The 23,771-nt window shown below is 39.2% G+C and overlaps 1 protein-coding gene across 1 annotated transcript in view; it reads left to right on the forward strand.

Moving 5' to 3' along the window:
• The window catches only part of CMTM8 (CKLF like MARVEL transmembrane domain containing 8), a 34,884-nt gene extending 11,658 nt beyond the window's left edge, over positions 1-23,226 (forward strand). The window contains exons 2-4 of the mRNA XM_038129146.1: positions 15,882-16,055; positions 19,961-20,077; positions 22,671-23,226. Coding sequence (XP_037985074.1) covers positions 15,882-16,055; positions 19,961-20,077; positions 22,671-22,754 — 375 coding nt within the window. The 3' untranslated portion in view covers positions 22,755-23,226. The remainder of the gene's footprint in view (positions 1-15,881; positions 16,056-19,960; positions 20,078-22,670) is intronic.
• The last annotated feature ends 545 nt before the right edge of the window (positions 23,227-23,771 follow it).

The following is a 23,771-nucleotide window of genomic DNA, read 5'->3' on the forward strand; positions in this document are numbered from 1 at the left end:
CACAAACAATATTGTTACAAAGAGAAGGTTATGATGAATCAGTTCATGATGCTTTTAAAACCTGTTAGGAATTTCCCATTGACTTCAGTCATCCCGACATATCTGCACACGAAATGAAGAGAACATGAAAGCCAACCCACCGTGAAGTCTGTGTGCTCTAATCAGCGCTGGCATTGTTTGTCAGACTCCGCAGGACAGCAGCTCCTTTCCGAGAGTCGTTTCCTATCCTCTTGTTAGCGTTTGGTGAAGGGCGGCTCTGCTGTTGCTTCCGTTCAGTGCTGAAGAAAACGGTATGCCCAGAAACTTTCCCCACTGGTTTCTTCTCCCGAGGCCATGGATTAGTCTGATAAAAGAGATCACATCCCTTAAGACCTTTCCTCTCCAATCCCCCTGCGTGGAGCATTTGCTGTCAAATTAGACTCAGATTAGGAGGAGCCTAATTAACAGCTTTTACCATTTTCGTGTTGACCTGTTGAGCTAAAATTGACTCTGGGAGAGTAACAGGCATGGTTAACCCACCTGGTACTAAGATTACCCCAAAAATTCCCTGCCGTACTACCTGTTTCTCGTGCACAGTTTCTTTGGCTTGAATGTCTAGCTGATAGATGATGACAGGGGAAGCTGTTCAGATCCATTGCTTGGACATGCTCTTTTATAACCCAGCTGCCTAATTTATGTATTTCTTCAAAGCTCCCTAGAGTCATGTATCCCACAGTCCCAGGACGTACCTTATTTTGTAATGAAACGCTGATCATTTTTTTTTACATCCACATCATGATTCTATGAAATCCTATGTATCAAAACAGCTCAGCATCACAACCATCAATCTAAATTTGTTTATTCAATACAACAGATGGGTTTGTCCCACAGCTGTCCTGCCTTATCACTGGATTATCAAACGATATATGCCTTTTCCTGTATCAAAGACAAATTGTTGTGCATGCTGTGCTCTTCCTTTTCTCTTTGTGTGAGCTAGCAAAGCTCCCAGCTTGTGATGTCTTTCAGTGCCCTAATTCCTTCTTGGTTTTATGTGCTAAGACCTGTAATATTGTTGGCAGTAGGAGATTACACTACATGCCTCTTTGTTTGTGCACATTTCATCATAGTGGGCTGAGTTTTCAGTGTATGTGGATGTGGGCATTTTGATACAGCAATAATTCATAGCTTGAAGAAAGGGATATCTGAAAAGTACTACTTTTTTAGTACTACTTATATATATATATGTATGTATAATTTTAAAAGATATTTTAAGATTTTTTCCCTTTTTGATTTGCAACTAGTAATATCAGGCTTTGCAGGGGAAATGTGCTAAGTATCTCTGACTGCACACAGATTTTTTTGAACAAAAAGCTGCCATGTCATTGTACAGGTTTTCCCTTCCCCCACTCAGTGGGAAAACAGGAACTTCTGAGGGGGCAGTAAATAGCTAAAATACTCAACAAAGCACTTGAACAAAAGGCTGGTAACACCTCTTTATTGTATCCGCGCCGTTGTCATTCTAGAGAAGAAAATATTGAGCAGAAGAAAGCCGTGATCCAAATCTGAGGAAATAGAAAGGGGAAAAGGTGTGGAAGTTAGCTAAGTAAATATGATTTAGTTGATTGTGTATCTTGGGATGCTATAATATAAACAGCACTACAGGAAAAGGCTTGGGTTTTTCAGAAAGAGCTGTTTGGGTGGGAAGGGCAAGCTGTAAGCTTGCACAGTGATGTAGAGGCTTTTTATTCAAAAACCTTGTGTGCAGTCAAAGATATTTTCAAAGTGTTTTTCCCCCAAAACAAGTGCAGAGCACACCCTCACTGTGCCTGTAATGCCTCAGCAACTTGGCTGTTGCTACCTTACCTAGAGCTCTCCTCCCCATAACCTTGGCATATGTGCTGCATCACTTGCTGCTCACGAATCTCAGCTCCGATGCAGACAGCCTTTGACAAAGCCAGTGGCTGCATTTTTGGATATTGGTACTTTCAGCTGCCTGCACCGCCCCAGCAGCTGACCCAGTCACAGTTCCACTCAGGCTGAGCCGTGACAAGCTGTGTGTGACCTGAGCGCAGCAGTGGTGGTTCACTTGTAAACTGTTTGGTGGTGGAGTCTGACAAGGTGACTGCCCTCCGTTTATCCGCCTTTCTCATCACCAAGCGGTCGATGCTGTGGGAGCCTTGTCCTCCCTTCTCACAGCTCAGTCTGTGCGTGAAACTGTGTCCTGGTCTGCTCACTGGGCTTCAGTAGTGCAGGGGATGGGTGGAGGTTGGATGGGATGGAGAGCAAGCAGTGCTCTCTCAGTCCAACAGTTTGATGTTGTGCTGAGGAGATTTCCCTGAAATTTAGGACAAAGTTCTAGCCTGGGCTAGGACTGTGGGCACACTTTGCTAGATCAGTTTGGGGGTTGTTCCAGCTTTCGGTCTATCAACATGCTTGTCTCCCAGAGCACACTGCCCTGCTGACAGAGGAGCTGGAAGGAGAATGTGTGGGAAATACCTTACCACTAAGAGGTGTAATTGCTCTAAACACTTTCAGGCATGTGGGATCATTAATCCATAGTAATCCCTGTAGTTTGTAGGCATTCTGACATCTGAGAGCTGCATTGGGAAATCAGATTTGGAGGAGAAGTGGAATCAAAAATTTTTGAAAACCCCAAATATATTAGCTGTATTGTGGGGACAGTGAAGCATGAGGGAATGCAGTGAGAGCAGCAGCTCTTGGCATTTCTGTGTTCTGCATTATGGTAGGCAAATACAGAATTTCTGGTTTCAGACTGATGGCTCAAAAATGCAGACAGCTGACAAGGTCTCCATGCCTTGCTGTTCATTGCAGTTCACATTCTAGCCTCTGGTGATACCACAAACCAGTGATTTGTTTACCTCAAATACACTGAGCATTAGAGTGCAGTAGCTGAGGAGCAGCTTTGTCTGCAGTCACCCTTGCAAGGCATTAACCTCTGTCAGAAAAGCAGAGCAAATATCTGAGGGACATTAAATCATTTCTGCTCACATATTTAAAACTGGATAAGCCGATGGGTTGAGGGGTTTTTTTTTCCCCTTGATTGGAGACTTTTTTTGTTGCACTAGAGAGCTGGCATTTGTCACCAGTTGTTCTGTTCTTTGTTTACATAAGGCCCATTGAAGCAGTTGGAGAACATTATACCCTGCCCCACAAAGAGGCATGTATACTTAATTTATGACTTTGGTAGTTTGAATTTCGAGTGTCAGGTATCCCGCAGACCTTTTTACTTTGTTCTTTTATGCTGCGTGCACTGCTTGAGTATTTATTATGGAGAGAAGACAAGCTGTGGGAAGTCCTTCAGGCTTGTGGACTTTTTTCTACAGAATCTTGAAAATAATTTATGGAGCTCGAGAAAAAGTTCTCTAAAAGCATGGCTGATGTGTAGAGTTGTTTTACTTGTTTGGCCAATTAATTTTTTTTTTCATTTGGCATTAATATTTTCACTTGCATATAATACTTCATCCTGAAGTTTCTTTAGTACCCTAAACATCTCTGCAAAGCATTAAATGTGGAACAGTGGTAACAAGCCTTATATAAGTCTTATATAGGCCTCCGTTGAAAACTTAATTCTGGATTTGTTATTGATTCCTTCAAAGTCAACTCTTTCTACTACTACCACAAAAATAATAAAGAGAAAGATAAAGCAGAATTAAAAAACCCAGTGTAGCTTGTTGCCAGAAGGAATGCTAGTGTTTGTGGTTATCTCTTGTTCCACTGTGTCTTGTCAACAATTTTGAATATGGCCCTTAGTTCAAAGTTACCTTTGATGCACTGGTGACAGATGGACATTTTGGAAAAGGACATGACTTGAAACTGACTTCAGAAAAATTCAGATGAGACATGGGGCTGGGGTTTTTCACCAATGGAAGCAGTAGACATTACAGCAGCTTTTTTTAGAGACAAGATGTATTTTATCGTTGCAACGTCTGTGCCAAGGTGTCATCTCTTTCCAAAAAGCATGTTGTAAGTTGAAATCTTCATGCCATTGTCAACATGGCCAAAATGGTCCTTTCTGACAGGGAAGTCTTTGAACATAAATGCCTCAAGAACAGCATATGCAAGTGTTAAATATTTATAGGCATGCAGTTCTTCTGTGTTATTGCAAAGAGTGCTCAGGAAAGAAAGCAATTTTGCTGGAGAAGGAAAAGGATTTTTCATTGAGGTGCTTCTACAGCATGTGGATCAGTCATTGTAAAATCCTTAATCTTTACCCAAAAGTGTGAATCATAGTCCTAGGGTTGGATACTTGGGACTCAATATAGTAGTCAAGAGATACAACAAGCTTCTAAATAGGCAGACAACAACAGATCTGAATGCAGATTTCTTATCTCTTTATCATCTTATTTTCTCCTCTGTTTGTTAGGGAAGGGGAATTGTTTCAACTTTTGATGACTAGAAGATTCTGTCTCACAGCAAGAAAAAATTCGGTATTCTACAAAATCAATTTTTGTGGTTTTCAGCCGTGGAAATTAAAAGATACTTTCAGTCTAAAGGTTTTTTGAATGAGCAGTTAAGGATTTCCTCCTGTTTAAATGGATGAAGAATGCAGCAATAGATTTTCTTAGCAGGTACTCCCTTTGAATTTTCCATTGCATCATATCTGGCTTTATGACTTTGTATCTTAGCTATAGGGCAAAATAAAAGTTATTCCCAAAGAAGTAATAAGCTTCCTATTTTAATGTAGCAGCTAAGACTTGTGAAACAATGCTGCATGCCCGCTAATTTTAGGTATCTCTATTTACATGGCCTAACAGGAAGATGGAGATGTAAAAATAGCAACAAAGAGCCAGTGACATTATTAATAAAGCAGCTGTATACAGCATTGTTCTCTTGTAGACAGCATTTAAACAAAGTGAACTACATAAATAATCATTTATAATTCATAAGGTAGCCATTGTTAGGAGTTCTCCTTTAAAAATAATTCATCTTATTAATGTAAAAACGATGGCAAAATGAATTTTTTTTTGTGGATGTCTACTTCACATGCCCACATGCACCAAATGTTAAAAGTAGCTTACAAAATCATTGCCATTTATTGAGAAGCTGGTATTTTTCTACCCTCAGGAACTATATCTCTTCAGGGGAGATGGGAAGAAGGATGATAGAGTCCTGCAAAACTTCTTTCAAAGGAGGAGTTTGTATGTCTGTGGAAGAGGCAATATCAAGGTTAAGGAAGACTTTTCATGTATGTGATTTTATTAGATCAGAAGAACAAATCCTTCCTGCCATCGTGCTCCATTAAGAAATAGTAGCAGTTGTAGTAATAAAAAAAATAGTAAATAGCTACATTGAGGAAGACACGTTCTGACAGACACAAATGTCCCTGTATCTTTTGAACTCAGAATCTGCTTCTGCCCTTTTCCAGTTTAAATAATAAAAGAAAAAGTAAATGAGATTACAGACAGTTACTGCATTTTTTCCCAGGTTTTCTGTACAAGGACAATCATTTCCTCACAATGCACTTCCCAAAAGCAAGAAACAGCCATTGTATTCAGTGAACACAGCAGGTTAAGCCTGCACATTTAATTTGTATAAGTGCTTTATAAAGGAGAAATAGTATTCAGAACTCAAGGGCTATACTGTGGTCTTCACCTCCATAAATATGCCTCTACTGCTTGGCTTGAAGTAGTCCTTCTCAGGAAGGACTTCTCAGGAAAACTCTCATATGTTTGTGAACCAGTCACTGTGTTTGTGTAAAGGAAAAGGAATATGTTAAGCTTTTTGTCTGCTCCACCCAAGCTCCTGAGGTGGAAGGGGGCAACCCTATCCCAGAGTTGAACTGCAGCTGCACTCTGGAAGTCCTTTCTGTCTTGAGAAGAGATGTGAAATTCATCATCAGCTGACATTCTTGGTGAATGTGAGGAAGCTTCTTCCTTTGTCCAAATCTTAGCTTCATGTCTCAAAACAAGAATTCAAAAAGCTTGCCAATGTGGTTTTCCTTTCTTTTTTTTTTTATTTATTTAGCCTCAAAGAAGCACTGCAAGCTCTTTTAAGTCCTTCCACCAAGTAGCTGATGTTCCTGACTGATGTGAGCTCTCAAATTGACACACATACTTTTTATAGTATGAAGATCTAAAATTTGAATCAATTAAATCATATGGCATGGTATGAGTGTGATGATAGGTCTCCTCACAAATCAACTCAGTAAATTGCCCCTGGATCTCCTGTGGGTCACATAGGATTTATTTTTACTTCTCTACTGCCTGTATGGGGACAGGACTGTTTAGAGGACTAAACTGAGTGTTAGTTCTCAAAGAAATCAGTTACAGCTTCTACCCAGAACTCCAAAATATATTAATATTTAAATGTTAAATAAAAAATCATTCAGCCTTGTAGTTACACCAATCTTGATTTATAAGCAGGCTTTTGAAAAGGAAAAATTATTGGAATATGGAATTTAATCACTACTTTTATATCTGAAGGTGTTTGTACTTAATCTTCAAGTTTTTCCTTAAAAAAGCCATCACTTCTAGAGGCTGCACAAAAGCAGCCTCTAGGAAACAAAAAAATACATATCCTGTGCCTTCTGTGTCTCTATGTGACTTCTGCTTTGTAATTGATTGCTTTAAAATTCGTACTTGAAGGTGTGGTTGAATGAAAATTTGCTCAGAAAGTAACTGAAAAGGCAGATTATTTTTTATTTGATTCTAATGTGCTATTACTTTACATTCTCCTTTCTCTGCTGCTCAAGGGCAAAATGTAGCAGCAATTCCAGTGAGTAATTCCCTGCTCCATGATACTGCAGTGTTTGCTGTAGCAGTACCACTTCACGGTTTCCTGACAGGGTAGGGAGGAGGCAGTGAATTTGGAATCAACAAGCATTTCTGCACAATATCACAGTGTTTCTCTCTAGGAAATTCTAGGTGGTGGGAGAAACCCCTGCCACGGCCAGGCCTTGCTGAAGTGGAAGGAAAAGGGAGTGGCAGCAGCATTCCTTTCAGTAGCATCCCTCGGGATTGTACGATAAGAGGCCAGGCAGTCTCCTCTCCTTGGTGTTTAGATGCTCTTGTCGACCTCTAGAGATTGAGCACTGTGCAGGTCATTGCCTTGCACTGTCACCCTTGCAGAGAGGTGAGTAAGTGCTGCTGAGGTCAGGCTGCTTGTCTCCAGTAGCGTTTTGTACAGACCCTTCTTTATTTTTACATGACACTGTGGCCCTGATGGAGCCTCTGATAGCAGTAACCAGTGTGGTCCCAGCCAGCTGCAGCAGCTCTGAGCTTGCAGGTCTTTCTCCTGGCTGCCTATCTCACTGTAGTCTGAATCAAGACACTTCTTTCAGACTGGAGGACATGATGATGGGCACAGACAAGGCTGTCTTCTGCTGCTTCCTTGTAGATGAAATGATGGGTAGCACTGTGATACCAAGTTAATGTATGCAAAGTGTACAGTAACCTATATAAATTACTCCATGTGTGCAGATCCCCAGGCAAAACACAAGGTTGAGTTAGAATTTACAGGCATGGATAAGCAGTACTGTGCTCCTGAATGCACACCTCAAACTCCAGAGCATTTAATGTGGAAAGTGCCCTGGGACAAGGACCAATCTTTATGCTTTGTACACATTTTAATGGCCTGTTAATGATCAACCTTCACTCTACTGAGAAGATAAATTTCATGATGATAAAATTCAAGCCAGATTCTTCACAGTTGCTTGAGATTATTTGTTGTAATTCTTCTTTAGAAACAAATGATATATTGATGTGGCATGTAATCATCTCATCCTATTCTATTAACACTTCTACATCTTCCAGTCCTTGGTTGCCAGGGTTGCAGGAAAGGAAGGCAAGTTAAAACCAGAAGTAATGGATCTGGTCAGTGGTTTGTTTAGCTCAGTCTCTAATAGTCACTGATACTGAAAACTTAGGGAGAAATGTAAGAAGGAGCACGTACTGCAAGCTTTTCTTCTCTGTTATGGTTTTCTAACTTCTAGCAAACTGCACATTTAGGAATTTCCAGTGCTGAAGATTGCTGACTATCCTGACTGTCATGTATGTATATAATATATACAGACAGGGCTGACCCAGATTGTGTATGATGTTTCCTATGGCATTCTGTGATTTGGTTATGTACTGTGGGGTTTTTTTCCTTCTTTTTGATTTTGTTTTGTTTTTAGAGACTATTTCATTCTGTTTGCTTTCATCTTTTTGTGTGATAATTTTAGCAGGATGCTTCTTGTGTTGCAAGTCCTAATCTACTCCTCGCTCCGCTCTTTGTGCCACCTGACATTCTACAGACTTCTGTCATATCCTCCTTCAGTCTTCAACAGAAAATTGGATCTTTTTTTCCAGCTTTAACTTTCTTTTCTTGTAGGAGCTGTTCTCTGTGCCTTGAATAATCCAACTGAATCATTTTGTAAGTGCAAGGGAGGAATGAGCAGAACATACTCAATGTGTGGGTACACCATTGATTTATAAAGCACTCTGGAATTTTCTCTTTGGTAGAGGTTTTTATTACTTTTATTTTTTTTTTTCCTAAGAGTTTCTAATCTTCCATTGTAACATTTTGATGACATGAACAAAATTTACAACCTGAACAAGCTCTTGTTTCTTATTTACCTTCTGAATATCCACTACTCTGCCTCTAGTTATTAACAGAGCTTCTTGAGAAACTGTAAGAAATCTGTTGTAGTGATTTCATAATATTGATGTGGTATGTCTGTGTTTTCCAGAAAACGTCTCTTGCTTTTTTAATATAAACTACCTCCTTAAATTTACTGTGTTACTGGTGTTAGCTCTGGTCTCACACATTCCATGCATATTTCTCAGGTGAAGCAGCCTGTAATGTGCTGCTGGCATGGACAGCATGATTTCCTTACTGACCCCCACCCCGGGTTATTTTTCTGGGGTGCCAGATGCAGTGAGCTGGAGCATCGTATCACAGCAGACTCCTCATGCATGGACTGCAGTAGAGAAGGAGTACCTTTGTGATTTACACCTTTTTAGTAGGTGGTAGATTAATAAGGTGACATGAAATTGAGTGTGCTGCTGCATTTTGCCCATGTGCTGTTGTCTTTATCCCTGGGCTGTGCCCATTCTGATAAGAAAAAAACGTTTCTCACTTGCACGGTTCCCTCTCTCCTCTCTTCCCAATGAGACTTTATGGTTTCTTGGGCACTCCTGAGTGCTGGCTGAACACCAGGACTGGACTTTCTTTACTGGCTCACACCTGAGGAGGTCTGGTTCCCAGTTTTTTAGGCAGAGGTGCTCCTACACTCTTTCTGGGGGCTTTGGGGTGGGTGTGGGAGGACTTCCCTGCTTTGTGGAGCTGTGGGAAAGGCAGCAGAGGTCTGTCAGCCCTTGAAGGGCTTTGTCTGAAGTCTCATTCCGGAATAGGTGTGTTCCCTATTGAATGAAGTGTCTGCCAGAAGGCTTTGACCCATTTCAATCTTGGGTCAGGAGGTTTTCTGACATGTCATAGGATTTGGACTAAACTCTAGGGTAAGAGAGTTCAGTCTTTGATGAAGACATACTTCCGCGACATACTTTGGCACGTGCTGCTTCCAGCAGTTTTCTTCCTTAGGAAATCTATCCTAAACAACAACTCTGGAGGGGGGGTGATTCTCTGAAGCAATGGTCAGTATTGCCACTATTTCAAGCCCATTTAGCCCATTAGCAGTGAGGGGTGTGTGCTGGTGCTGCCACAGAGCCAAGAGCATGACAGACACCTTGAAGACTAGCGGGAAGAGTCAACACTGAAACTGGTCACTTGAAAGTAATTAAACAGGTATTCAGAAAATGTTTAGAAATTCTGGGTAAGTAGAAGAGACTGAATTTTGCGCTTTTATTAGGCGGAAGTGTTTTCAAAGCTGGGAGAGACTTGAGACCCATAGCTGCTGCTTAAGTTTGATGCTAAGAGTTGTACTGTGCAAATTATAAAATTGGTAAGTCCACTATGACCACTGGCATGCTTCTGCGAGCACTGTGGATTTAAAAAAATTTTTTCTAGCAAGGCTGTGGAAATTTTTTCTTGCTAGAAAATTTTTTTCTAGCACAGCCATGAAAATTCTAGTGAGGAGGGGACACTAATGAGTAGCTGATATCAGTTGTAATGTTTGGTGTTTGAAAAAAAATGTTTGAGACAAAAAGAGAAGAAGTAGGGTAAGGCAGTGATTTGATTAGATTGTTCCAGAGTACAGTCACCTGGCCCTTGAACTTTCAAAGACACTTATCTCTAAAAACCATCGCTGAAAAACATTTTTTAATTTCTTCATCTTTGCACCTTTACTCATTGTTAATAGAAATATTAGAAGTTTGAATCTTTCCATTTAAAAACATTCTCATCACATTTTCTCTGGCTGCAGCAGAAATAAGGTTTTTATATTTGGTATTTTAGTCTGGATTGATGTTTGATTTATCCAGCAATTACAGGCTTTCACCTTATTTTTTCTTATACTTTTTTTTTTTTGTTAAGTTGAACATATCAAGTGGTCTTCTTTTGACTAGTTCATGAATAAACCTACAGTTGATGTTGCTGATTGTACCTGGTATGGAAGTGAACCTGTTAAAGTTGCTTTGGAAAGACACTCAAATTTGGATTGCTTATTTTGAGTGGTCCTTTTCGATTTGCAGGGGTTGCATTGAATGGAAATTGCCCTGATGTTACTGCTGGGCAAAGTGCCCCTTTCCTAAAGAAAAAAGCAATGATTGTGCTCGCTCTAGTGGCAGAAGGCAGAATTGTTGTGTCACTCCAGGGATGATGTATGAGAGCACAAAAATTCTGATTTAAAGACACTTTTAAAGTGCAGTGCAAACACTTACTCCATTTAGCCTGGAAAAAAACATTTTTTTAAAAAAGAGTAATTCTGTATCTGTAAATAATCTGCAAATAAATCAATAAATCTGTAAAATAAAACCAGCTGGAAATGATACCATTAAATCTGTTCCTATGACTGACTGTCCTGGACATGTTTTGCAGGAACAGTAGAGGTAGAATTCTCCTTTTCTCACTCTTTTTTTTCTCCTTAAAAACCACACCAGTACCACCATCCTGGTATGTAGCCAAGGGAGAAAAGGATGGAGGTTGAGGCATTGACAGGCTGCTTGTGATTTAGTAATGAAATAATGATGTGCAATAATTTAAAATGGTCTCTCTGTCTTCTAGTCATAAATCTCCTTTGCTAGGAAGAGGAGGCAAGATGTCTTGCTTTCTCCTTGCTGGATGCTGTCCATGTTTAGGTGGCTTTGCATACAGGAGGCAATTCGTGCTGCAAATGCACAACTCTTCTAGTAGCCATCTGCCATCCTTTTCATCTGTGCCAGTAGCAACTCCGTATAAATCCTGCAGTGCTTATGGTCGCAGGAAGCATCTCTTGAATAAAGGATAGAAAAAGCTGCTGGCAAAGGTGCCTTTTTTTTTTATTTTTATTTAATACGTGAGCCTCGGGTTTTTCTTCCCGTCAGTTCTGCTACAATGAGACTTTTTTTATTGTGGAAAGGATGTATACACATTTTTAACTGTGTTGCTGAGTTAACCACTCAAAAGAAATGCTGGGCAATTCCAAACCCTGGTATCATTGGAGAGGAGTTATTACATCATAGCCTTTTGAAATGCAGGTTGCAAGTACAAATTTTCTTTTGCAGTTTTTAAGCTGCTTTGAAAATCAAAACTGGATACACAAATTCAAACTCGCACCTGCTTTTTATACCTGCTGAATTGTGACATGAGACAAGAAGTGTCTCATGTACTAACAACAAAGCCCTCTTTTTTTTAAGTGACTAAATAATCCAATACTTTTGAAGTTCTCAACACTGCAGAAGAATTACGGCATTTATTTAAGGGTTTGAATATGCAATTAAGCATCTAATTTTAAACCTGCACACTCAATAATGTTGGATTTTGCTACCAAGTTACTTCCTTTTTATGGTGTCTGCCAACTGCTGAAGTAGGCATTAGTGCATTGACATATTAATGCATTTTAGTAATGGAGGTACCTGATCAAGCAGCAGCCAAATGACCACAAAATAAATGTCTGAGTTGAAATCAGAACCTGCCATAAACAACAGAAAACTGCTTGCCTTTATCTTGCACTGACATCCCTACTCCCATCTGATTCGAAAAACTGGACCCATTGGTGGAGCTCTTATAGTCTTAGGACCCAGCCTCCCCTCTCATCCATTGCCACATTAATGGTAAAATGCATTCTTTTCTTGGGCCTTCTTCATGCCTTTTCCTCCACCTTTCTTGGGCTCATTTTTTCCCTGAATATGTTCCTGTAATTCTAATTAAGCATATTCTGACTTGCTCATAAATTAAAATGAAATACTTAGCTATTACTGATACACTCTAGCCTACGTGGCCATAATGAGATTAGAGGCTTTCCCCAGTTCCTGGGTGGAGCTTTCTGCCTTGTCTTAGAGCTGACCTGGAGCAGTGAAGGTGGCTGTGCACCATCTGTGCTCGCTGAATTACTGCAGGCACTCCCCAGCTGTTGCTGATGTTGGCTTTCCAGTATTGCTTGCCTTTCCCTCACTTGCCAGATTCTGTACGCTGGATGCTCATTGAGATGACATTTGAATACAGTCCACTTTTTCCCAGTGGGGAGGTGTGATACCAAACTAGTAGGAGAAGTGGCATTCTGAGCTCCAGCAGATACAGCGGTGTCACCCAGTTTGTACTGATCCTGCTGAACAGCAAACCTGTCATGTAAGGGACAGTCAGAAAATTACGAGGCAGGCGTTTAACACTGCAGAAACAATCTTGGTATTTAGCATGCTGAGAATACCAGCTAATCACGGAAGGCTTGTCTAGATGTCTGGATTCCTTTGGCTCCTGAGGTATTTTGTAGATGCTGACGGCCAATGTGAACTTTAAATCAATTTATTGCATATGTTTACATATGCAGTGAAACCATTTGCCATATCATTTAACTACACAGAGTGAATTGTTGACCATGAGCTGATCTGACCTTTTCAGGTCCAATCAAGAAGTCTGAAATATTATTTTAGCCTGTCAGCTCCAGTAATATGCTGTAAGAGTATCTGGATCTAACTGAAAATGTCAAATGTGCTCTAATATGCAACCCATCAAAGTTACGATGCAGGAACCAGTTAAGAATATAAATCTGTAACATCTGTGGTGCATCTCAATTGCCTGGGTGAGTTGTTCTGCCACTGATACAAGCCAGCTAAAAACGTGGATTAAAAGCAATTTTTCAGAATACACGTGAACTGTACAGCCATCTAAATAGTAAAATGATCTTGGAAGAGGGGTGATAACTCCAGGTTAGAATACTACTGGAAAAAACAGGGCCCAGCATGAATACTCGTGCTCTAGGGAATGTCTTGCTAGCTTTAGTGTGTGTTTACGTAAGATTAGTGGTCTCGTGTAACCTCAGATTTTTCTTTTTTAATTTTAATAATTTACAACATTTACAGGATTTTGCTCTTTCAAATAATAATCCATTATATAAGCTGAGGTATCCTTATCAATCCTATTGCTTTTAGTAGTAAAAATTTTTCATAGTCCTGTGCATTTCATGAAAAATCTACTTCTATATTTAAAAGTGTTATAAAAATCAACACTTATAAGCAGAGTATTTAATGATTACATTTTAAATTTTTTTCCCTCACCTTCAAATTTTCTGTTCTTGGTATTTTATAAGATATTCAGATCTAGGATAAATCTGCCTTCAATAATTATTTATCAAGCACAAGGTCAATTGTTTATCAGTATAATTTCTGGATGATGAATTCAAATTTAGATTAAAGTGTATGGGTGTAATGAAAAACAACTTTGTATCCTATGAAAGTGGTATATTTTTTTAGCTAAACAGTCTATCAAAATTGTTTAGCCTTAAAACACTTGTTACACTAAAATTGAGTTGCTTTTTATCTGATTGTGGGTAGTTCTTGCAATTTGAGGTGCTATTAACTGAATTGCTACTGTTAGTAAAACGTTGTTGGAAGTAGAATTAAAATGAACTATGGGAAGCATTGCTGAACCGGTAACTTTGCATTGAAAATAGTGTGTTTTAAAGGGCTCCACTTAACGCTGTTAGAACTGTTCTTACTAGGCAATGCTGCCCTCCCCTGGTATGCTGCGAAAAGCAGGACTTTTTATTCCGGTTCTAGAGCTTCCTGTTGAAGAGAGATTCGTGTATTGGTGAAAACGGTGGGGGGAAAATGCTCTTAAACAGACCATTATATGCTCTCTCTCTTAAGAGAGAAAGCAGACTCCAAACAAACCATAAAACAGACACTTGTGCAGTGCTTTTATGTATGCATGATGCATATGTAGACAAATGCACAAATAATATACATCTAATCTACTGTCAATACATGGTAGAGGGCTGAATTAAGTTTGTGTGGCAATTTGGAGGATGAATTGAAGACAAAATAAACAGATACAAGGTGGTAGGAGGACCAATTACAAGAAACTTTTCTCTAACAGTACAGTTTTGTCTTGTAAGCATGAATGATAAATCTCTAAACATTATATATATGTTCAGTTCTGCCATAGAGGAGTCAATGTGACCATGGCCAGCAGCTTGCATGGGAACAGGATTGGCTCTTGTGCAAATGAAGCTGTAGCAAAACCATCATCTGCTGTCAGGGTCTGTTGATTACAAAGATCACCACCAGCTCAGGAAGTCCCTTCACTGCACAGTCCTGAGAGCTGAGGAAGATAGTCCAAGGAAACATTACTGTTGGATGATCTGTTCTTTAATGTATTTCCTCAGGTGTCTGGTACTAACTGCTGCTGGTGATAGCATATCGGGGTAGAAGGTTCTTTAGGCTGTCCAACTGTGGCTCTTATGTGTTTAATGTGTTGCTATTTGCTTTAATTTTGTAATCCTTCCATTTCTCACTGCTAGGCAATTTCACCATACCCCAGACAGCAGAAAGAGCTAAGCCTTGTCGCAAATACAGGAATTTTAGTCCCTACATCTGAGTCTAATAAAGTGTGTGGAGTGAGCTTTTCTTTTTATACCTTAAAACAAACAAACAAACAAAATGTCACCTTTTTTTTATGGTTAAGATTTTTCTAATTGCTGGGCAACTTGAAAAACACACAACTTTTTTTTTTTTTTTTTTTTTTTTTCCTGTGGCATATGACTTAATTTTGCTTGCTCCTCATTCCTTTTAATGCATTGGAGAAAACTGGACAGAGTATGTCAAAACCTCTGGTTCACGTATCTCTTCATGTCTTAGATCTGAACAGATTGCCATGTCAGGAGGGAGGTTTTTCTCCCAGAGTGGTTTGCATGAGGACTTTGCTTGAGTGTGAGTCCTTGTCTACTACTTAGGGTCAAGTCTCTTGGGAGATGTTTTAAGAGCTGTGGAAAATAATGACACTCCCAATCTGACTTGCTCTTTGCCAGTTGCACTTTTATGTTGCAGTGGTGTTGGTATTTTACTACAACCTTTTACAGTAGGGTCTAGGAGTTGTTCTGTGACTGTGGTGCCTGCCAATCCACAGAGCAAGTGTGGGCCACTCTGAGCTCAACTCCAATGAGTAAGTGACCCGTGACTGTGGCAGACGGAACCTGAAGATCCCAGTGGTCTTTCACAGGCTGTTGTTTCTAAAGTGACATTGCTGGCAGGAAAACAGCAGCATTTGCCTTCATGCACATCAGCAAGTAAGCTACAATAATCAATCCTTTTGGGAGCTAGCCGTAAAACCACTGCAAGTGTGGTTCCAAAGTAGTTAAAGGTTGGGCTAAATCAACAGATAAGATGCCTTTCCCTTTGTGACATCCTGCCACAGTAATACAAGTTTTATATGTTCTTTTTTGTTAGATCAGTGTTTTGTCAGTGCAGCATCCCCATTCAGCTCATCGAATGGTTCATGGGAATGGCAGTGGTGTTGCCCCTCGACCTCGAAGGAATGTGTGAGGTCTAGAACTGTGTAACAGTTTTCTTTCTTCTCCATAACTTTTTCAGGTGTTGGGGCTGCTGGTGTGGACCCTGATCGCTGGAACAGAATACTTTCTCTATCCAGCCTTCGGCTGGGTGATGTTTGTAGCTGTGTTTTACTGGGTTCTCACCGTCTTCTTTCTGATCATCTACATGACAATGACCTACACCAGGATCCCTCAGGTGCCATGGACCATGGTGGTAAATATACCCATTCTTTGTTATTCCAGGTTTGCTGGGTTTTGAAGAGAATAAAATATTGGTGCATTCTTCATGTATATTTAATCAACTCTACTTGTACTCTAAATATTGGTGCATTCTATATGTATGTTTTACCAGCTCTACTTGTATTCTTTGCAGATTTTTCCCTGATTACTGTGTGGCTGCATACCTGCATTGTTTAACTTTCATACTATCCAGACACTTTCAAAGCACTTTTTCTATGATGTTTCACCATTTCATTCAGCCATTGATATAGTGACTTGATTTTTAATGTGCGTGAGACTGATACTTATGCACGGTGACCTCTTTTTCTCTCTGTAGTGGTTATATCCCATGAAGAATGAGTCTGTTGCTACCTCTGAGGTAACAGACTTGGCCATATGGCTTAAACAGCAGAAATCCCTACTGGAATCAACACCATGCATTAGAAGCAGGACTTCGGCTCTTAAAACATGAGTCTTCCTCTGCTAAAGTTAAAGCAAGGATAGTTCAGAGATAGCAACACTCTGACAATCCATATGCAGTCTACTGTGAAAATGGTGCTGAAATTTATTTATATGTAAAATATGTAAAGGATGTACCATGTAATCCTTTGCTTTGAGCTCAAGAGTTAAAGTAAATCAGATAAACAGCTACTGTAATTACAGAAAAATTTTACAGGCACTTAAAATGCAGATCCAGTTTTTATGGTTTGAGCAAACCTGGCCAGCTCCAACTCTCAACAGTATATTTTTACCCCATTTGCATAACAGCCTGGTCTTCAGGGTAGTAGATCCTAAAAGTCATTGTCATTTCAGCCAACTGGCTATTTGTGACACATCTAAGAATCACTACAAATTTTATCTTTGCATTTGTTGGATACAGTGGGATACTGGTTTGGTTGTTTGGGGTTTTTTTTAACAGCTAAATATTATTGACTAGAATTCTGTTATTTCTATGATGAAATGTATTTGACTTCTGTGTTGCTAACAGCTTGTTATCAGCTATATTTTGTATGTGACTAAAATTGAATACTAGAATACTCTTCTCTTTTAGTGTTCCCATTTGCTGCTGCAATAAATAGCCAGCTATAGCAATTACTAATAAGAACAACCAGGATTATGTTCAGATAGCTTCTCTATTTTTGAGTTTCATAACCAGCAATTACCATTAAGGCTTTAACACTGCTATAGAAATGTTGGATTATTTCAATTACAGCAGTAATGTGTCTGGGTATGTTTAAAGGTGTGGGTTTTTTTTTTTTTTTTTCCCTATTGCATTACATGTAAGTAAAGGACATTCAAAGGGAAAGCATCTTGATATCCATTTGAATAAAGCTTTGATCATTACCCTTCTTTCATCAGTTGAATGCTATTATGAGGCAACTGCACATAAATGAGTTGCCCCTGATCTATGTGGTAGACAAACTGGAATATTTGATTTGTTTCTATTTCATATCGAGTATATTTCTTGCTCTGAGTTCCAAATAAATGTAAGTCCAAAAGGTAGTCTCCTTTTGTATAAAAGGGTCATTTAAAGAGAAAATAAATAAAAAATAAATAAAAGATGCTTGTGTTCCAGCTTGTTTTGCCCTAAGGCATTAAAAGAGCTTTTGGGAACAGCCCTTGAAGTGGTCCTCTGCTGCTCCTGTATGGCCAAGAGGAACATTGAGTCTCTTTTCAGAGAGGTGCTTTTAAAGACTTTGTTGGAAAGAGCATGACACACACCTTTTTGAGTGAGTTCACACCCACCTTTACCCTGTTCTCTGAAGAATCCTGAATTTCACTATCTGCCAGTTATTGCTCTGCTTCCTTAGGTAACAGTTAGCTCAAACCATTCCTATTGTACTCAGTATCCAAAATTACATCTGGCCATCTCTGTCATAAATTTATTTTTTGCAGGTTAAGCACATTACCAAATTGCTTAAGATGCAGTTACTTTTACTGCAAATTAACCCAAAAGATGTGCTTCAAAACTGACTCTCCTTCATAGTGCAAGTTTTTTGCTAAAACAATCAATGGAAGCTTTTAAAATCTGGTGAATTTGAATTTAAGAAGCAGATGGTAATTTAGCATGAACCATTTGGTTTGAGTAATATATTGGCAGCAAAGGCCCAATCAGCTTGTGCTGCATTCCATCTTCCCCAACAGTGTTATTTCCCAGAGCAGCACTTTGCAGAAATTATGTGCTTTTCTCTTTTTTCTACATGACAAGATATTGCAGGGATTTGTAGCTTTCCAGGGTAATTGAGTCTTTTTGTAATGGGAAATCTGAAAATAACAACAAATACTCTAGGTAATCAAATTTGGGGTTTCTAAATCAGTGCTTTACAGAAATTCACCAGAACCAGCCAGTTGTTGGTATCTCATCCTAAAAAATTGACAGTTTGATATTTTATTGCTGTGGTGCCCAGATAAAACGAGGAGAGAGATCTGTGGATAGACATAGTACCTTTTATTAGACAAGCTGATATAGGTGAGATGAACCCCCACTTATTTGTAAGTGTGTGAATCAAATCTCAAGTGCCAGTCCTTGGACTCCATCTGAGTGCTGCAGCACTGCCCAGCCCAGTTCCCTGTGGAAGGATAAGTGGCTATTTTCCACTCTTCCTTCTTAACTTCTCTTCTTGAGCTGCAGGTTTTTTTAGATTTTGCCAAAGCTGGTGAAAAGTGAATTAAATTGTGGGTAATTGGCATAAATTCCTAGCATCCACTGGGTCACACAGTGGGAATTAATAAGTTGGAGCTGCACCAGCTTGGCAACATTTAGGCAACTAGAACAACAGAATTAGAGGTTATATTTGTGTGACACTCTGGAGTGCAAAACTGGGGTCAGAAGCTGAAGGGAGCTGATTATGTACATGAGGAGACCAGGTCTATATTGAGTTACTCATTCCTGCAATTGTAACTAGATGCAAAGCATATCAGAGGCATTCCACTTAAATATGGCACCAAATTTGTATGCCTTAGACAAGTAGCAGAGGGGAGTTTAAAAGGATTTACCTTTTCTTTTTTAAGAAGAAACTTCCATGACAAAGTAGTAAAAAAGTAAAGGACAAAGTTTCATACATACATTTTTCTCTTTCATCTTCTTAGACATCTGTTCTCTCTTCCTTTCCTGTTCTCTCTCACATGCAAAAACCAAACAAACTTTATGTTTTCTCTGTGTAGGGTTATGTGAGGTCATTGTTATCTGCTTTGCTTCTTTCTTAGTAATGAATATAAGTACCCTGAGACATTAACTTTGCCTCTTGAAAGAGAAAATGCAGCATCTGCCATGGGTCTTGATGACCCGTGTAGTCCAGTCAGACTGTTCTCCTCCTTGGATTTACCTGTTTCTTTCTCCACTTAAAAACAGACAGAAGGGAAAGGTACTGAGAGATGGAAGAATACAACTGAGAAAAAAAGTCACTCTCTTTATGTCTTTCAGTAGTGTAGAAAACAAAGTTTTGGAAATTTTATAAATACTCTCCATATGCCAGGAGTTATTGGTTCCTATCTTTGTGTAGATTAGAAATGTAATCAAAGTGCAGTTTGGCCTTGTTCCTTTGTTTTGTTTTTTTTTCATGTAGAGTCATATTCTTACTTCCTAACCCTTAGATTGTGGTAACCAAACTCAGTCCTTATTTTCACTTTGGGAAAATCACAGCACACCAACTTCAAGACTTTTCTGGATTTAGTGTGATGGAGAGAACAGTTTGTCCAAAATATGGTTCAATGTTTATGGATCTTCAAAGCAGTTGAATTTTAATATTACAGATAGAAATATGGAAGAAGGCAAAACCAGTAAAGAATGACGTTTCTGATGTACACTGCATGTGTTCAGTCTATTTCAGAAGAGAGTTTTGTAATGTTGGAAAACAAATGCCTGTGTGTATTAATGACGTGTGTTTGTCTTTTCAACAGGGTCTGTGTTTTAATGGAAGTGCCTTTGTTTTGTATCTCATTGCTGCCATTGTAGATGCATCTTCAGTTACCAAAGATCTGGACAATCACAATTACAACAGCTGGGCAGCTTCTTCAGTGAGTTCATTTTTTGTTTAAATCAGTTCTGCATCCAGTGAAGTTATAGCAAATGAAGGCTCATTGGAAGTGTGGGTTGAAGTTGGAGGTGTTCTGCATTTTGAAAAGCTGCAGAGTGATAGAGGTCACAGGCAAAACCTATAAGTAGCTGCAATTTAGTTCATAGTTTTTAGAGGTGACTAGAAATTCCACCAGGAGATGACAATCACATCAGAAAAGGCAGTAATGTTTTTAAGATGACACTGATTTCCTCCTCCCTTGCCCCCATTTATTACCAGCTCTCTGGCTGAGGTCAGGGCTTGCACATCGGAACAGACAAAAAAGATTGTGTGAGCATCGAGTCACCCCGATGCACCTGGACAATTTCAAAAGCAGTTTAAACTACCTCAGCTAACTTTGCATACTTATGTATAAGATGCATTCAGCTTTCTGTGGGCTGAGCTATTGTCCACACTCTCCACGCAGCACCTGGGGGAAAGCCCTGGAATGGTATTGCTGTTGCCACAGTGATCTTCCTGTTACAGCTTCAACTTTTGATAATCTTTCCTTTGAGTTGCCAGGGCAACGTGTGAAAAATCATGTAATGTGATGAAATCACAAATTAGTCTGACATTACTACCTTAGTGCTTAGATTTAAAAATCCAAAACAGTCAAAGTGGATAAAAATAACTTAAAAACAAAATAAAAAAGGAACAGAAAAGAGCCTTGTCACTTTTTGAGTTAGGTGAACACATTCCCTAGCAAAGTTAAGGGAGTTGTAAAAGAACTTACTTGTTGTGGCAGCAGGAGCCAAATTCAATTGTATACAGGAATTCCAAATTCCTGAGTGTTCATGCTTCTGCAGTTGTCCTCCTGACTATTCACAATTCCTGTTAGAGGCTTATTTTGTATGGCCATGAACACAGGAACTTGAATACCTGCTCTGTTTTTGTCCTGGGAATTGGATCATTAAATTCCTGTCATTTCAGTGGTGTTCAGGGTCTTCTCCTCTTGGCAGTTTGCAGCTGCAGATCTGATACTCAGCCACTGCAGCTGACAGGAACTTGCTTGCTGCTGGATAAGCTTCCATGCTGATTCAGGTTTTATGCAAAATGCATGACTGTTCAGTGTCTCATGGGAGGTTTGGATTCTCTTCTAATACTTCCTAATAATGTTTATCTAACACACTGTCTAAACAAACTATTAAATGTGGATTCTTGCTTTCAAAATCCATTAAGGGTTTCATGGGTAGAGGATTTAGCAAATCATCTATCCCCAATAGTCATTCTGTTAGAAAGATTTTAGATGGAGCTTTTATTTAATAAGAAACAAAATCATTGGAAAAAGAAGAATGCTACAGTATTTTATTGTAACAAGATTTTACATCAGCATCTACAGCTTTCTGGCGTTAGAGATTAAATTTGCATTAAACAATGCTCACCCAGAGCCCTCTGTTGAAAGGCTCAGATTGCCTGGATGAAAGCTCAGCAGTGCCTACCCATGCCAGTGATGGCATATAAGCCAGGAACAACTGTGGAATCATAAAATATTTTTAGGCTGGGAGGGACTTCTTGGAAGTCTTCTGGCCCAACTCTCTCAACTCCTGCAGCAGGGCTAACTCATATCAGGCTACCAGGGCCTTGTTCACTTGAATTTGAGTATTTCCAAATATGGCCATTCCACAATGCCTGTGTTTGATTGCTCACACTGTGAGTTGGGATTTTTTTCCCTAATATCTAATTGAAATTTCCTGTCCTGTAACTTGTGTTGGTTCCTTCTTGTCCTGTCGTTGCCCAACTCTTAGAAAAGTGGTGTTAATCTTATTTGCAGTGACAGCTTTACTTGATTCAGTTACTAGCACAAAATGTTCTGGTATTTTTGTTAAGACCATGTTGAATATTGTCTGTTTTGAACAACATGCAGTGATTAACAGGAACTTAAGCACTAGTGCTGAACTGGACTTTATCAGTACAACTGAAATAAATCTAGCCTGTTATTGAAGGCTTATAATGTTATCAATTTCTGACAATGTAGTAATATGACAGCGTGGTTGCTGTCACTGAGGAATATCCTAATTCATCAATAGAGGACCTCTGGAATTGGTAACCTAATCAGCAGTGCTGTTTGAGAACACGTCTGGGCCTGCCTTTGAATCCAAGCTTTCTCTGTAAGCAAACAGATGCACTGTGAGCCACGCTGAGGTACAGGTGGGCTGTAGGCAATATCTGGAACACAGCAGCAGGGCAGGAGTCTTACTTGAGCTCACATTGTCCCACAGACAATTCCTCAGCCTCTAAAAGTGGCAGGGATTTAGATTGGTGGCAGTCCAATCTGTAAGATCTGTACTGAGGCCGTTTAATGAGGAATTTATTTAAAAAGTTGAAATATGTCGTGTTTGGTCTGCTCCAAGCCCATATTTCTGTGCATAGTGTAAGCTTACTTTTACACAGCGTTGGCTGTGATGGCCACAAAAGCACGAGGTGAGAGTGTGCCATTTTTGTCAGCTTGCTATTTTCTTTTTTCCCAAGTTCCATAACTAATTTTTTTCCTTAGAAATTACAGTGCTCTCAAAAATATTTATTTCCTAATCAATTTTCTCTCTCTCTCTCAACAGTTCTTTGCCTTCGTGGTTACCTCCTGCTATGCTGGAAATACATATTTTAGCTTTATATCCTGGCAGTCACGAACTTTGCAGTAAATACTTTGTTAAAGTGAATTCTGTTGTCTAAAGTACCTTGAGGATTATTGACTTTTGATAAAAGCTTGGAAGAAGGGTGAGGTATTTTTGAACATTTATCCTAGAATTGGCAGAATATAAACCGAGATCAATTGATTATGTATAATAATGCCATCTTTAGAGACATTTTTAACCTGACTTTGTACTATATAATAAAATTTCATACTGCCTCTTTAAAAATTAACATGGTATTTTTCTAGACATTGTATAGTTGTTACTATTAGACCTTTAAAAAAATCTTTCTCAATGTGCCACATATGTAAATGTAACTTTTTAACTGTTACAGTTATACTTTTGATACTGAATGCTATCAAAACTAAGATTGATACTGTATCATTATTGTGTATGAAAAGTGACATTGTGCAGAAAAAAAAAAACCCTGAAAGTTTGAAAAATAAATAAATAAATGATCCAACTGTACATGTTTTGTAAACTGAGAGTAGAAGCTTGCTTTTTAAATTTCTTTTTCAGAGTACAATATATACTACCAAGAATTCTGATGATCCTGTCAGTATGCATAATCTAACAGTTTCTCACATCACGAGGTTGCTTTTGGTTACTATAGGTCTGAAGCTGAAGAAATGTTGTGTGTTGCCTGGAACACATTATCTTAACAGGTTTCTCAGATCCAACAGGCTCCAAAGCAGGAGCCCAGACAACACCCCCTTAGTGCTCAGTGCTTAACCTACTGAGGACATCACAAATCTCTGGCTAAAGGTAACAAACACTTCTTGTTTCTCAGCAGACTGTGGTTGTTTGGGTTTTCTTCTCCTCAGTTTAGGCCATTACTCTCTTTCTTATTAAAATCTGGGCTTCTGAATCCTATTAAATGATACGGAGATTAAATCCACAGAAGAATTGTCAAGACACCAGTGCTACAAGCAAGGAATTTCCTACCTCCTTTCCCGTCTACTGGCATCATCTGCAACTTGTTAGTTTAACAAATGAAGTTGGTACACCTATTTAAATAACTTTGAA

This window comes from Motacilla alba, chromosome 2 (assembly GCF_015832195.1).
Source record: "Motacilla alba alba isolate MOTALB_02 chromosome 2, Motacilla_alba_V1.0_pri, whole genome shotgun sequence".
Classification (NCBI taxonomy): domain Eukaryota; kingdom Metazoa; phylum Chordata; class Aves; order Passeriformes; family Motacillidae; genus Motacilla; species Motacilla alba.